The sequence below is a fragment of the Pipistrellus hanaki genome (genome assembly GCF_964339955.1).
Source record: "Pipistrellus hanaki genome assembly, chromosome: 3".
NCBI classification, from domain to species: domain Eukaryota; kingdom Metazoa; phylum Chordata; class Mammalia; order Chiroptera; family Vespertilionidae; genus Pipistrellus; species Pipistrellus hanaki.
In genome coordinates, this window is record NC_140505.1 from 187,157,650 (window position 1) to 187,172,520 (window position 14,871).

Here is a 14,871-nt window from a genome sequence, read left to right on the forward strand (position 1 = left end):
CAGGAGGTAGACCACCGCGGGGTGGGGGAGGGCGGACGCCCGCTCCCACAGCTCTGAGACTCCGGGTGTGAGCAGGGTAAGCTGGCAGGCCATCTCGGAAGGAGACTCGTCCCTTCACGGGCTTCCCCCACCCTGGGTGCACCAAGCCCTCTGAGGCTCCTCTGACCCCTCCCCACCCCGGACCCCCCGCCCCTGACCCCCGGAGGCAGCGAGGCGGTACACAGCCGGAGCCGCCCAGCGATGCCCCCTGTGGGCCACATGACCTTTAGCTGGTCCGCTTCTCTGCACCGTCTGCTCTGGGAAAAAGGGGAGCCCAGCCCCACTGCACTGGGTTCGCAGGGGTGAGTGAGATGCTGCTGAGAGACAGCCGGAGGAGCAGACCGGCCCTCCTGGGTGCCCGGGCCCCACAGCCCCTGCGGAGACGCTGAGAAATGTGAACAGCGGCCACGGCCGTGACGGGAGCCTGATCGAATTAGGGTCCTGGGCCTGTGAGTCCCCCGGGGAGCCGAGCCGAGCCCGCGGCTCTGACGAGCTGTCCCCGCAGGCCGCCGCCACGGGGGCGCGTGAACAAAGCAAGGCCAATGCCACCCACAGAAGGTGCCATGTCAGCGCTCCAGAACCCCACGCGAGGGCGGCCCGGATCACGTGCTTGTGTGTGTGCATTTACGTGTGTCAGCGCCACCACAGCCGCCTGCCCGGAGGGCACATACCCAGTGGCTCAGTGGTCAGCTCCGGGAAGGGCTGGGGTGGAGGATCTGGGCTGGCTAAAGCGTCGGAGGGATTTCACTCTCCTTGGTTTGTTTGTACCGCGATAGACGCCCACCTCACCTGCGCAGATACGTTAAAAAATGCACACTGCCTGGCAGCGTGGCCCAGCGGTTGAGTGTCTACCTATGAACCAGGCGGTCAGGGTTCGATTCCCAGTCAGGGCACAGGCCCGGGTTGTGGACTCGATCCCCAGTAGGGGGCGCACAGGAGGCAGCCGATGGATGATTCTCTCTCATCACTGGTGTTTCCATCTCTCTCCCCCATCCCTTCCTCTCTGAAGTCAATACAAATACGCTTTTAAAAATACAGACTAACACCCAGTGCAGAGGGCGGCCTGACGCAGGCTCCGTCAAGGCCGGAGGCCGTGGTTAGGGCGGCAGGCCAGGGGGCTGGGAAGGGGGCTGTCTCGGGCCTCCTGCCAGGCCCCCAGCTCCTGGAGTCTGGACTGGGGACTGCGGAGGCCCCACAGCGGACAAGGGACAGCCGCTGGCTCCCAGGAGGACAGAGATGCCCCCGCCAGCCCTCCTGGCTGAGCGCTCCGCCAAGAGGCTGACGGAAGGAGGTAAAATCCAGCCCGGAACCCAGGGCACCTCAGGGCGCAGCAGGCCTGTCAGAGCGAAGGCAGAAAAGGGGCAGGTTTGCCTGTAACTTGGTTTCGGGGCCGAAAGGCAGTGGCTGTGCCCGGCGGAGCACCCCGCCCCTGCCAAGGCCCCGCGATGTGAAGGTGGGGTTCCCTGTGCACCGCACGTGTTCCCATGGAAACTGCTTTGCGGAATCCTCTGGAAACGCTGCCGGGAGGGGCCGCGCACTGCCCACGCCCGCCCTGAGTCTGCTTTCCAGGGAGGCTTCTCGGGCTGGTGCTGGGGGGCGGGGGCCAGGGGCGGGGGGCTGCGAGCCCCGGGCAGGGCCCCGGGTCAGAGGTCCCAGAACTGTTTCAGACGGAGGCTCCAGGAGGGTGGCGGCGTGACCCAGGAGCAGAGGTGGGGAGTGCCGGGAGCACAGGGGGGCCCGCAGGAGAGCACTGAGCCCCTCACTGGGGCCGGGCGGGCGGGCCGGGCGGGTGGGCAGGGCTGCCCGGGGCTTCTCCCGCAGTTCCAGGCCCAGGCCGCCCCGGGGTGGCTGCCACCTCAGGGTCCAGGCTGCCTGGCCTGGGCCTCACTGCTCCCCATCAGGCTCCCTTCCTGGGGCCTCTCCCCACCCTTCTCCTCCTCTAGTCCCTCCTGAGCGCCCCCCCCCGCCCCCCGCCCCCTACACACAGAGCCTGGGGCCCCGGCCCCAGGAGGCCCGCCCCTCCACGCTGCCTCCTGCCGCGGCTTTTCCTGAAGGATTGTGGGGAAGGGAAGGCACACCAGGCCCCCCTCACCCCGTGCCCTCTGCACCCGCTGGGCCTGTGCAGAGCGGGGCTGCCCATCTGTCCCCTCTGAGCATCGCTGAGAGGCCCTGACCGTCAGAGACCCAGCTCAAGTGGACATGGCTGCTGAGAAGCGGACCTGGGCTCCCAGCCACCCTGCCCCAAATGACCGTCAAGGTGTCAAGGCGGTCCCTCTCTCCTCTCCCCGCTCTCGGTCACACCCAGGCTCTGTAGGAGCTCTCTGTCCCCGCCCCCTTTCTGCCACCTGCACCCCCGCACCCCTGCCCTGCACCAGCCCATCTCCATGGGCTCTCAGCCTGGGGGGAGGGGGGAGGAGGGTGCTCAGGCTTCTTTGCTCCACACCTGGAGTCCCAGAACTCTTCCCCCCACACCCACACACACACACCCTCGCCCGTGTCAAAGCCCCACTTCACCCTCACACACACACACACACACACACACACACACCCGCCTCTGTCCTGCTCACATGAAAGCCGCCCGGCTCCCCAGCCTTCCCCGGGCCAGGCTCAGCTGCGGGCACCTGCTCCCCCGCGGTGCCTGGCTGGTCCCCGAGGGCCCCGAAGCCTCGGGACAGTGGGGTTCTGTCCCAGGCGAGGGGGGAGCGGAGGAAGGGGGGAGGCACAGGGGGGACAGGACCCACGTGGAGAAGAGTGTGGGGCAGGGCAGCCTCCTGGGGCCTGCAGCCGGTGTGGGGGTAACCCTGCCAGGCTCCCCTCTGCCTCGGAGCCACTGCTAAAGGCTGGTTTCCAGCCAGAGGGCCTGGGCCCAGGGCGGAGGACAAGGGACCAGGCGCAGGGAGCGGCCTCCTGGTCTGGGGGAGGTCACTGCACCCTGAGCAGCAGCTCCCCTCGGCCCACCCCCACTGGCTGCTGCCCAGGCTGTGGAGCCAGAACCCGGACGGGCCTGCCCAGGGCAGCTTCGTCTGGCTGGGCAGCACAGGTTTGCTGAGCTGCAGCCTCCAGGCCAGAGGCCTCTCCATCAGCTCCCCCGGTGAGAGCCCTGGTTGCTGTGTGGCGCTGCGGGGCTGATGACTGGAAGGTGAGGGCCCAGGAAGGCCAGCCACCCTCCACCCCAGACTCTACCAGGGTCCGGCCCCCCACCCTCCCTACACATTAAGGTTTGTGTGTGAGGGGGCAGACGGGGGTGGGAGGGAGGACTGGCTCGTCCATTTTACAAATGAGAAAACGATGGGAAGCCGAGGGACAGCCCAACAGCCTGGGCGATCTGACCCTTAGCTCCTGACTTCCTGCGAAATGGGCTTCCACTCATACTGGGGGGGTGGGGGAGGGCTGCAGGGGGTGGAATGAGGGGCCATGTGCACACGGGGCCTGAGCTTCCGCAACGCGAAGGGACCCCTCCCCCAGCAGGAGGCCCCATGCAGCCAACCATGGCGCTGGGCCAGGATGGAGAGGTGGCGGGAGGGAGGGCTGTCCTCCATCCGGGACCCTGGCCGGTATGAGGCAGATAAGACAGAGGAGGGGGGGTCAGGACGGCCGATAAAGGGGGCTTTGGGGGACCGGCTGGAGGGTGGAGGGAGGCGCAGCGGAGGCCTGGAGTGGAGAAGGCTTGGGGAGCAGGGGGTGGGAAGCAGGTGGCACCAGCGGGGTGCAAAGGGCCAGGCAGCGGGGAGACAGCCTTGGGGTCCTTGCTGGGGGGCAGAGAGCTTTGGGTTGTTCAGCTCCAGCTTAGCCAGCACCTCCCCCTCTCCTCCCCCCCACCCGCTCAGGACAAGCCTGACCCCTCCTCACCACCGAGCCCAGACCTCCCTGCTCCCGCCCCAGGCTCTCGGCACCTGCTCAGCCTCCCGCTCTGCCCCAAGGCCAGCCCGGGGTCACCTTGTGCCTCTGGCCTAGGTGGACGGGGCAGCGAGGGGCAGTCACCGTTGCTCCTTTATTTCCCCTCCTGTGCACAGCACCCACCCGGGTCCCTCCCCGGCTCCCTCCCAAGTCTCGGGGGGCCTTGTGGGCCGTGGTACCTCCTGGCGCCAGGAGAGCCCGGAGGCCGAGGAGGGTCTGGAATGGGGGGCCCACGGGAGCCCCTGAACACAGAGGAGGGGCCACCGGGCAGAGGGCACGACGTGGACAAAGGCCTGGAGGTGAGAAACGCGCGGTGGGTGCCCCGGGGGGTGGACTGTGCGGTGGGTGCCCCGGGGGTGGGTGCAGGCCAGGCAGGAAGGGCTGGAATGTGGGGGTGAGTGCCCTGCGCCCCTGAGGCCTCACTCTGGATCCCGATCGAGTCCTCTGGAGGACGGGCGGCCCCAGAGCCTCTGATCCGCCGCGGAGCTGGCCCTAGAGGTTCTCATAGACCAGGTTAAACTCGCTCTCACTCTGACATCGCTGCGCATTCTCCTGGGGAAGAAACGAAGAGTAACGGGAGGGGAGGAACAAACTCACACCAACCTGGTTCCATCAGAGGAGCAAACTGTGGCCCCTGCGTGGCTGTGACAGGAACGCCTGTCCTGTCCCAAGCCCTCCTCGCCAGCCTCTTCCCCTCACTCCCCACCTGCTCTGCCCTCCTGCCCCTCCCCACCCCACTCTCGCTGCCTCGGGGCCTCCCCGCACGCTCTTCCCTCTGTCCGGCTGTTCCTTCCACTCCACCGGTCCCCCAAACCTCCCACTCACCCTCAGGGCTTGCTCAGCGTCCCCAGGACCCCTCCCAGCCCGGTCTGTCCCCCCAGAGCCCCCCTTCAGACAGGCCACCATGTCTCTGTGTGTCTGTTGGGTCAGGGACCCTATTCTTTCAGCCCCGAGGCTCCTGGAGGGCAGGGGCCTGTCTCAGCATTCTGGGCAGCACCCCAAGGCCTGGCCCAGGGTGGGCACGGCCTGGCATGGCCCAAGCATCTTTGGGGGTCAGGCCTAGGACAGGAGGAGCTTTGAGATTCACTGAACAGCACCAGCCTGGGCCCCTGGGCCGGGGAGACCGAGCACCAGCCCCTCTCACTCCCTGATGGCTCTTCTGAGGTGCCCACGGCCTACCCACTGCCCGTGGCTCCTGTCCCCGCCCAACAGCCCCTCCTGCTGCGCGGGGTCCCGGTCTCTGTTGTAGCCGTTACTTCACTGGGAACTCGTTTGAATTCAGGGGCGCTCGGTTTTGTAGCAAGCGTCACTCCCCCACTTTACAGATGAGCACACTGAGGTGTGGGAGAGAATCGGGGCTAAGTGAAACGCCTTGGCCCCAGCATGCCAATTAGGGGGCCCTGCCCAGGCCAGGCCAGGCCAGGCGGGCACCAGCGCAGACTCCGGCCCCTCGCTTCAGCCAGCCGCCGCCTGGGGGCAGCTAGAGGACTACACCGTACGCCTGGCAGGCCAGCGCAGACCCGCCCCTGCGCCCAGTGGAGCCACCATGGCCCGGGCACGGCTGGGTCCCACTGCACACCGGCCCCCGCACATCTGTGAGGTGAGTGCTGTCCGGCTCCTCTGCACACAGGCAGGAGCCGCGGGCACAGAGGGCAGCCTCGGGCAGGGCTGCCGGCTGGTCATGGGGGGCAGGATTCCGACCTCCATGCTCTTGGCGCCAGGCCAGCTGCCTCGGGGGAGGGCTCACCCGTGGTCCCCTTCCCCCCACGTCACACGGGGGGCGGGGGGTCAGACGGAGCTCGGGAGCCGGCTGGCTGCCCCTGCTTACCTGGGAGAGGAAGGTCCTCCTGGCGGGCGGGCTGCCGGCCTCGCTCTGCATGCAGGCGTAGATCTCCGAGTCCTGGCGCTGCAGGGCCTGCCGGACGCGTGAGGGTCAGAGGGACGGGGCCGCGGGGCAGGGCCTGGCCCGGCAGCTGCGAGAGCTCAGAGGACGGGCAGACCCTCTGGGCCCTAGTCTGCGAGGGGATGCCTGCCTCACCCTCCATGCGGTGCCTGGTCACTCTGCCACCCTGTGCACCTGCAGGCCCTCTCTGCACCCTTTCCTGCTTGCACAGGGGACCCCTCTCTGCCCCTCCCCTGCCACCTCCCTCACACCACCTCCAGGCTCCAGCCAGCGGACTGCAGACACCCGTGGCCACAGCGGCAATGATGCCCTCCTGCCAGCCACCCTTACTCCCCTGCCCCACCCCCACACCATCCAGACCTCCGTAAGGCCCACCCCAGCCGCACGCACAGATGACCTGGCACCCTTTGGGGTCCCACTCCTCTCTCATCAAGCTGTACCCGGTTAGGCTCTGGGTCTCGGAACCTGTGGCTGTGCGTGGCACACTCGGAGACAGCACCAACCGATGCCACGGAGGGTCCTCGCTCTCGGGGCGTGTGTTTGGGACTACACTCACTCCGGCCCGGCTAGGAGCAGCCTGAGCGGGGCCCTCAGGATGGACTGAGAGAACCAGGGCTTTGAAATCCACAAGACTAGTTTAACTCTCAGCTCTGACACCTGCCAGCCAGCGGCAACCCCTGAGCCTCTCTGTGCCTCTGTTTTCTAGTCTGTAGAATGGGCACAATCGCATCTATCTTGCAGGCTCAATGAATGACTAAATGAGATGTTGTGCATGATGGGCCCCACACAGGGTCTGGAAAACAGTAGGTGCTTAATAACTGTTGAATCGTCATCAGTTGAATGAGCCTCAAAGGAGGCCTGACACCTCCCTCCCCACTCTGCGGTCACAGCCTGGACCCTGCCTGGCCCCGGAGCAGAGCCGCCCACAGCCTCGGCAAGAGGCAGGAACCTTTCCTTCCCACGTGTACATGTCACAGGGATGCCGGCTGGTTGCCAAGGAGGTGGTTTCCCTGGCAACAAGCAAGCAGGGGTTGCTGAGGCAGCTGAGAGACAGGTGGTGCTCTGAGGCAAGAGGGGGAGACGCAGAGGCGAGGGGGAGGCACCGAGAGGCGCTGGGGCATGAAAGCCGTGTAATAAACCACCGGGCTCTGGGGAGACCTGCATGTCACGGGCATCACTCAGCGATGGCAGGCGGCCCTGGGGACCAGTCCAGGGCCTCAGAGCCAGAGAGAGGCGTTCGTGGGAGCGGGGGCCAGCTCAGACTCCAGTCCCGACTTCAGGCAGCAGTGCCTGGGGGCAGCTGGAGGCCGGACACCCTCCACCTGACGGCAGTGCGGAGCTGCCCTGTGCCCAGGGGGAGCTGTGACGGCCAGTGTGGGCGCTGCCCTGTGCCCAGGGGGGGCTGTGACGGCCAGTGTGGGCGCTGCCCTGTGCCCAGGGGGGGCTATGACTGGAACTGCCAGGGCTGCCCCAGGAGAAGCCAAGGCCTGCACTTCCCTGTCAGGGAATGGTGGCTGTGCCTCGTGGCCCTGAGTCTCCCCCTCTGTCCACCCAGGCCTGGACCTCCACGGACGCGCTGCCCTCCACGCTGGCCACAGAGAGAAGGGGGAAAGGGCTCCTTGCTGACAGCCAGCAGGGGGATCTGGGGTCCTCAGTGGCTCCCCCTCCCGCATGTCCAGCTCACATGGGGCACGTATGCCCAAGGGTGTCGCAGGTCACAGCCCCTCAGTGCGGAGCAGGATGGGGACGCGGCCTCCGTCCCTCTCCTCACGCTCCCTGCGGCCAGAGGCTCTCCCAGCCCGCGGGGAGCTCCCTGCCAGGGGCCCCTGGCCTCTGCCCCCCGTGCAGGCCGCTGTGCCGGCAGGAGCCGCTGGGGCGGAGGGCAGGGAGGGCTGCAGGCCGGCGGCAGCTGGCAGGGAAGTGCTGACAGGTCCTGGCCTGCTGCTTCCTTCATCCAGTGTGACCTGCGTCGCCGCTGGGAAGTGCCGGCAGCACTTTAAAAGGAGCCAGGAAAGGCCTCCTGGCAAAGGGGCGTCTGAGCGGGGGCTGGGGGTGAGGGAGTGGCCGCTGGGAGCAGAGGCCCCGCCAACACCGAGGCCCATGGCGGGGGGGGGGGGGGGGGGGGGGGGGGGGGCTGGTGTGTGGGAGCAGCAAGAAGGCCAGTGTGACGGGAGGGAGAGAAGAAGGGAGGGGGGAAGGGAGGGGGGAAGGGAGGGGGGAAGGGAGGGGGGAAGAGGCGGGAGGGGTGGGAGCGGAACTCTCGGGGGCCACGCAGGGCTGGGCCACTGACGGAGAGACAAGCCCCTTGGAGAGGTGGCCCCTGAGGATGCTTCCCCGCCTCCAGCTCCCGGGTCCGCGCCGCCAGGGTCCGCTGCTGGGTCCCACCCGTCGCCACGCGGAGCCACAGCCCAGGGGCCGCTCTGGCGCCGGTGCTCACAGTAGGGCCGCCTGCAGCCCCTGGCCTGGGAGACACAGGCCCTGCACCTCGGGGCTCCCCGGGCCTGGCTGACCCAGGGCTTTCTGCTTCTCCCCTGGGCCTGAGCAGAGCAGACGCCGTCTGTCTGTCTAAGGGCCCATCCCTCCGCTGCGGTGGGTGGGGCAGCCGGGACCCTGACAGGCGGGGAGTGGAAACCCAGGGTAAGGCTCCCGGCGCGAGCCGGCAGCTGGAGGGCGGCTGGGTCGGGTTCCGGATGTGCTCAGACAGATGTGCTGACGGATCAGACGTGAGCGGGAAAGCAAGCACCGCGAGGCCTGCAGCCCGGAGCCGCCACTCACCCCCGGGCGGGCTGAGAGGAGCCCAGGGACGGCCCAGAGAGTTGACTCTGTTGGTCAGAGGCCTGGGCTGGAGACAGCCCCTGGGGCCATCAGAGTGTGGAAGGTCTCAGAACCGAGAGGCGGAACGTGACCACCCAGGGAGGGGAGTGAAGACCAAAGAAAAAGGGTCCCAGGACTGCACCCCTTAGAGGCCAGGGTCCCAGTGGGAGGAGTGGAAGGAGGTGGGAGGAGTGGGAGGAGCTGGGAGGAGCTGGGAGGGCTAGTGAAGGAGGCTGAGGAGGTGTGGCAATGAGGGGGGTACGGGGAGGGGCAATTAGGAGAGAGTGGAATGTTCCAGAAGCAAGTGAAGGAAGTGTGTCGGGGAGGAGGGAGAACTCAGTGGTCGGTGCTCCTGGGCGGTCAGGGAAGGTGAGGACCAGGAACTGGCCACTGGATTTCACCACACGGAGGTCAGTGGTGACTGAGAAGAAGGTTTTGGGGAAGGGGGGCGGGGGGAAGGAGAGGAGACACTGATCGTGGGGAGCCTGACAGCTCCAGGCGTCTCAGAGGAAGCGGGTGCCGGAGGGGGTGTGGGCTCCAGGTGAAGAGTCTAAGATGGAAGGAGGCACAGCTGCCCACGTGATGCGGATCAGTGGCCCTGCCTCACAGAGCGCCGAGAGCCAGCTGGGTAAGGAGCGGAGCTCAGAGCAAAGCTAGTGGGCTTTGAGCCCGTCTGTCTGGCCCACTCCACGTCCGTGCTGCTTAATAGGGAAGTTGGTTCTAGAGCTTTCTTTCCCGTCTTAGTACATCATGAGCATCTCCCCACATGAATAAACAGCAAAAATGGACACAATTAAAAGGAGAAATACACAAATCTACAATCATATGGGCGGATTTTAACTCACTTCTCTTAACACCCATTAGACTAAAGAAAAAAGCATGTAATATTTTAACAACATCAATCTGATGTAACTGACACGTATGAAACGCGTAGCCAGGTACAAGGCAAGTTCTTTTCAAGTACGAACGGCACACGGGCTGACCCGTGAAGCAAGTCTCAGAAGACCTCAGAGGATTGAAGCCACACAGAATCCACTCTCTGATCACAGCGGAATTGGTGAGAAATGTAAAAGACACACAGAATAATAACTAGAAAATAATTAAACATTTGAAAATTAAGCAAACCACATTGAAATCGCCCATGGGGCAAGGAGGAAGTCCCCATGGACAATTTAAACGGAAAGATAATAAAAATATATCAGAACCTGCGGGGTACAGGCACTGGAGAGAGCGCCCTCCTGATACACCAAGGGTGCAGGACTGATCCCCAGTCAGGGCATAGACAAGAAACAACCAATGAATGCACAAGTGAGTGGAACAACAAATCTCTCTCTCAAAATAAATAAATAAAATATTAAATTTAAAAAACTTGTGGGATACAGCTAAAGCCACACATACAGGGAAGCCATAGTGTTAAGTACATATGTTAGAAAAGAAGAAAGGTTGGAAATCAATAATCTATCCACAGGGAGGAATATACAAAACTCCTTCCCCAGAGATAGGGGACAAGACAAGGATGCCTGCTGTCAGCACTCCTGTTCACCATCATGCCCGGGGTCTTAGCACCCCCATAACGAGAAAAACAACGCAAAAATGAGGTCAGAAAGGAAGAAATGGAACTCGCACTTTCGTAGATGGCGTGGCTGGGCTCATCGATAATCCAACGGAATCCACACAGAAACCATCAGAATTCAGGAGTGGATTCAGCAAGGTCACCCTCTGCACAAAGTCAACACACAAAAACCAATCCTGTGTCTACATGCCAGCAGTAGACGATTAGAAAATAAAATGAAAATGAGGATAACACCTGTATCCAGAACCCCCACTGTGAGAATTACTGAGCGAACGGGTGGGAGACCTGACTCGGTGCCTGGCACACAGTAGGTACTCAACGAACGGCTCCTGACATGATCATCCCTGTGATTAATGTCATTCGTAGCTGCCCAGGTCCGGTCCCAACCGGTAGGGAGTGGCCAGCAAAGCCCGTGGCCTCCCTCTACACCTCCCAACCTCTCCACGCCTCTGCACCAGCTCCTGCCCCGCTGCCCACGCTTAGGGAGGACCTCAACACAGGCGAGAACGGTGTTCCCTGCCAAGGGGAGCCTCTCTCATCAAAAATGACCTTGGAGAAGAACATTATTCACGTGGGAAGATGTTCACGAGATGGTGTAACATGGCGGGGAAAAGCTGTATTGCTCCAACTTTTAAAAAAAGTATGTGTGAATGTACGTATGGGTCTCGGTATGTTTTGTTTTTTCAATGGACTAGAAGGTACAGAAGTCAATCTTACTAGTATTTATCCTGAAAGGAGACAGAATTAGGACGATGGCTATTTTCCTCCCTTGATATATATGAGAGAGATCGTGTGTGTGTGGGTGTGTGGGTGTGTGTGTGTGTGTGTGTGTAGAGGGGAGAGAGGGAGGGAGGGAGGGAGAGAGAGAGAGAGAGAGAGAGAGAGAGAGAGAGAGAGAGAGAGAGAGAGAGAGATGTTTTATTTAACAGCTGACACCAGAAGGCCTCGTGGGAAAACCCATCGTGAGGGAGGGAAGAGAGTCTGTGAAGTGCGGGCTGCGGGGAGCTGGTGGAAACCCCAGGGGGAGGGCTGAAGACCCTGGGGCGCTGGCCTTGATCTGTCCTATTTGGAGCTGTCAGCGCTGCCCCTGGGGACAGACCCTCTGCCTCGTCCCCGGCTGCCCCCGAGTGAGCAGGCATGTCCTAATGCCTCTGCGGGGTGTCATGGAGGACCCACGTTTCCTGTGAGGCAGGCCGGCGGGGCAGGAGCAGTGACGGCGAACACGGCAGAATCCTAGCGCTGGAGGCGGCCCCGGAACACCCCAGGCAGAGCTAAGATCTCAGCCTGGCGGGATCCACGGCTGGAGGCCCAGCTGACCCGCCGCACCACTCCTCCCGCTCTGCAGTGAGCACATGCCGCTGGGAACCGAGACAGAGAACTGAGCAGGAACGTCTGCCGCCTTCCCGGCCGCCAGGCAGCGCGGCTGTGTGCCGCCCGGGGGCGGGCCGGGCGGGCGGGCACACCCAGGGGCCCCCGGGCGAGCCTCTCCCTCCAGTCGCGGTGGAGACATTCGCGATGGAAGAGCCGGACATGGAAAGGCGTCCCTGCCGTGTCTCCTCTTAGTCACGAGGATCTAGAGCACATGTGTCAAACACAAGGCCCGCGGGCCAAATCCAGCCCGCCAGGCCTTGCAATGTGGCCCGCACCGCGCTGTCATCACTGCACTCCGCTGTCAGTTTATGACATTGTCAGTTTATGACTGTTCAGTAAACCATTCGGCCCGCGATTTAGGCTGGATTTTAGATTTTGGCCCCTTCTCTGATTGAGTTCGACACCCCTAATCTAAAGCTATGTCTGTGCGTAGTGCTGGCGGGGGAGGGGGACGGGATGCGTGTGGAGAACTGAAAGGGCATTGATGTCCCCTGGCCGGCGTGGCTCAGGGGTTGAGCATTGACCTATGAACCGGGAGGTCATGGTTTGATTCCCGGTCAGGCACAGGCCAGGATCGTAGGCTCTATCCCTCAGGCAAGTGGCAGCTGATCAATGACTCTCTCTCATCATTGATGTTTCTCTCTCTCTCTCTCTCTCTCTCTCTCCCTTCTTGTCTGAAATCAATAAAAAAATATTTTTAAAAAGAAAAGAAAGCTGTTGGTGTGAAGGGCTTGGGACGTGCCCAGCCTTTTCCGCTTTCTGTGACTCTTGTCGCTGACGTTTGCGCAATAAAAACAGGAAGGAGCTGGCGAGCATCTGGTGGATGAGGGAACTGTCTCCGTTCCTCACCAGCTCCTGCCCGGAGACCCTCGTTCCAGAGGGGGCGGGAGGGCCCAGGAGGGGCCTGGGCGCTGCACAGGGGCATGCCTGCCAGGGGCCAGGCCACGCCCGGAATCTCGGTTCACCTTCAGGGGAAGCCCGCCAGTGGACTTCCTGTCCCGGTCTACAGAGGAGGAACTGAAGGCTCAGCGAGGTCACAGAGGGTGCATGACCAAGGGTCACACACGGTGCATGACCAGGCCTGGGAGCCAGAACCACGCCAGGCCTGGGGGAGGGGGCCAGGCCTGAGGGAGGCAGGCCAGGCCTGGGAGAGGGGGGCCAGGCTGGGGGAGGGGGGCCAGGCGAGGAGGAAGGCCAGGCTGGGAGAGGGGCACCAGGCCTGGGGAGGGGGGCCAGCCTGGGAGAGGGGGCCAGGCCTGAGGGAGGGGGGCCAGGGCCTGAGGGAGGCAGGCCAGGCCTGGGAGAGGGCACCAGGCCTGGGGGAGGGGCCAGGCCTGGAGGGAGGGGGTCAGGCCTGGGGAGGAGTGGCCGGCCTGGGAGCGGGGGGCCAGGCCTGGAGAGGGGGGCAGGCCTGGGGGAGAGGGACCGGGCCTGGGAGAGGGGCACCAGGCCTGAGGAGGGGGCCAGGCCTGAGGGAGGGGGGCCAGGCCTGGGAGAGGGGGACCGGGCCTGAGGGAGGGGGCCAGGCCTGGGGAGGGGGTGAGGCCTGGGGAGGGGCGGCCAGCCTGGGGGAGGGGGCCAGCCCCATACTCACCATGTAGGCGGACTCCTCAGGAGTTGCTTGGGGCTGGCTGTGCTCGGGGCCGGGATCTTCGGGGGCGGGATCTTGGCGGCCGGGATCCTCGAGCCAGCTGCCTCCAGGAAGCCCGCATCTGCTTCTGCGAGGAGCCAGCCAGGGCTCAGGGTGGGAGCGCGGACCCCCTACCCCCTTCCTGGCAGACTCACTGGGACAGGGCGGCAGGCGCCTGAGGCCGCACACAGCCGACCGCTCCGCGCCGGCCTGCCCCTCCGGGATCCTGCCGCCCTCCGAGGCCTGCGGCGCCCCTCACCCGCCCGGAAAAGGCACAGACCCACGGGGCACTGCCCACGGCCGCGGGGCCTGGCTCGGGGAGGCGGGAGCTGCGGGGCCGGTGCCAGCGAGGCGGGTCCCACCGTGGGGGGCGGTGCTGAGCGAACAGTGCGCGCCCTCCCGCTGTGGCCTCGGTGACCCACCTCCCCTCCCGGGCCTCAGCTTCCTCATCAGTGAGCCCCTCCCGCACAACTGTGGTGAGGACTCGGGGAAGACTGAGAGCGTGAGTGCTGGGCACACAGGTGCCCTCAGCAACCAGCACACAGGCGCAGGCCCCTCTGGCCAGCTGGGCGGCAGGAGAGATGGAGCGTAGGACCGGGAGGGGAGACGGACCCGGGACCAGCACTCTCCAATGCGGGCCACACACCGACCACGGACAGCCTCTGGGCGGGAGGGCGGACCCCACCGGGCAGGCGGGAGCCCAAGGCCTGAAGCCTGAGGCCGTTGGCCAGACAGGGAGGAAGGGCGGGGGACAGCGGGTGCCAAGCCTGGAGGCGCTGAGGGACTTCAATGGTCAGCGTGGCCACAGAGGCGCAGCTGCCCGGGGCGGCTGGGGACGGCCTCGCAGGGGCGAGAGGAGGATGGAGAGGAGACGCCGGAGGGGGACCAGGACGGGCCTGTGGTTCAGAAAGCTCACGCCGGCCACACGCAGCACTGACCGCGGCGGTGGCGATGGTGGTGGAGGAGGAGGAGGAGGAGGAGGAGGAGGCAGGGAGGAGGGGTGTGAGGAGCCAAGGGGCTCAGAGAGAAGAGACAGGAGGAGGCGCCCTGCCAGCTCCTTCGAGGAGGGGCAGGGAGGGGGCGGCATCGCCCCTCGCAGGCACCGCACTGCCAGCGGCGGAGCAGCGTCTCTGGGCAGAAGCTAATTAAAAAGCCTGGCCGCCTGCCAGTCCCCGGCCCATTTACGGGATCAGCTCTGGAGAGCTCCTCTCGCAGGAGGAGCGGCGCCACCCCTGCCTCAGCTCGGTGGCTGCTCAGGAAGAGGGGCCTCCGGGGTGCCAGGTGGGCCTCGTGCCCCGCAATGACCCATGCAAGCCAGTCTCCCATGATCAGGCTCCACCCCGAGGGGGAGGCTCAGGGGGGGAGGCTCAGGGGGGGGAGGCTCAGAGGGGGGAGGCTCAGAGGGGGGGAGGCTCAGAGGGAGGGAGGCTCAGAGGGGGGGCTCAGAGGGGGGGGGCTCAGGAAGGGGGAGGCTCAGGGGGGGGAGGCTCAAGAGGGGGGGGGGGCTCAGAGGGGGGGGGCTCAGAGGGGGGGGGCTCAGAGGGGGGGAGGCTCAGGGGGGGGAGGCTCAGAGGGGGGGGGCTCAGAGGGGGGGGCTCAGGAGGGGGGGGGGCTCAGAGGGGGGAGGCTCAGAGGGGGAGGCTC

At 64.9% G+C, this 14,871-nt stretch overlaps 1 protein-coding gene across 1 annotated transcript in view; it reads right to left on the reverse strand.

Moving 5' to 3' along the window:
* Positions 1-4,014: 4,014 nt before the first annotated feature.
* NFAM1 (NFAT activating protein with ITAM motif 1) overlaps positions 4,015-14,871 on the reverse strand; it is a 24,061-nt gene continuing 13,204 nt past the window's right edge. Inside the window, exons 3-5 of the mRNA XM_084879281.1 lie at positions 13,192-13,369; positions 5,765-5,851; positions 4,015-4,488 (exon numbers count right to left, since the gene is read on the reverse strand). Coding sequence (XP_084735407.1) covers positions 4,429-4,488; positions 5,765-5,851; positions 13,192-13,369 — 325 coding nt within the window. The 3' untranslated portion in view covers positions 4,015-4,428. The remainder of the gene's footprint in view (positions 4,489-5,764; positions 5,852-13,191; positions 13,370-14,871) is intronic.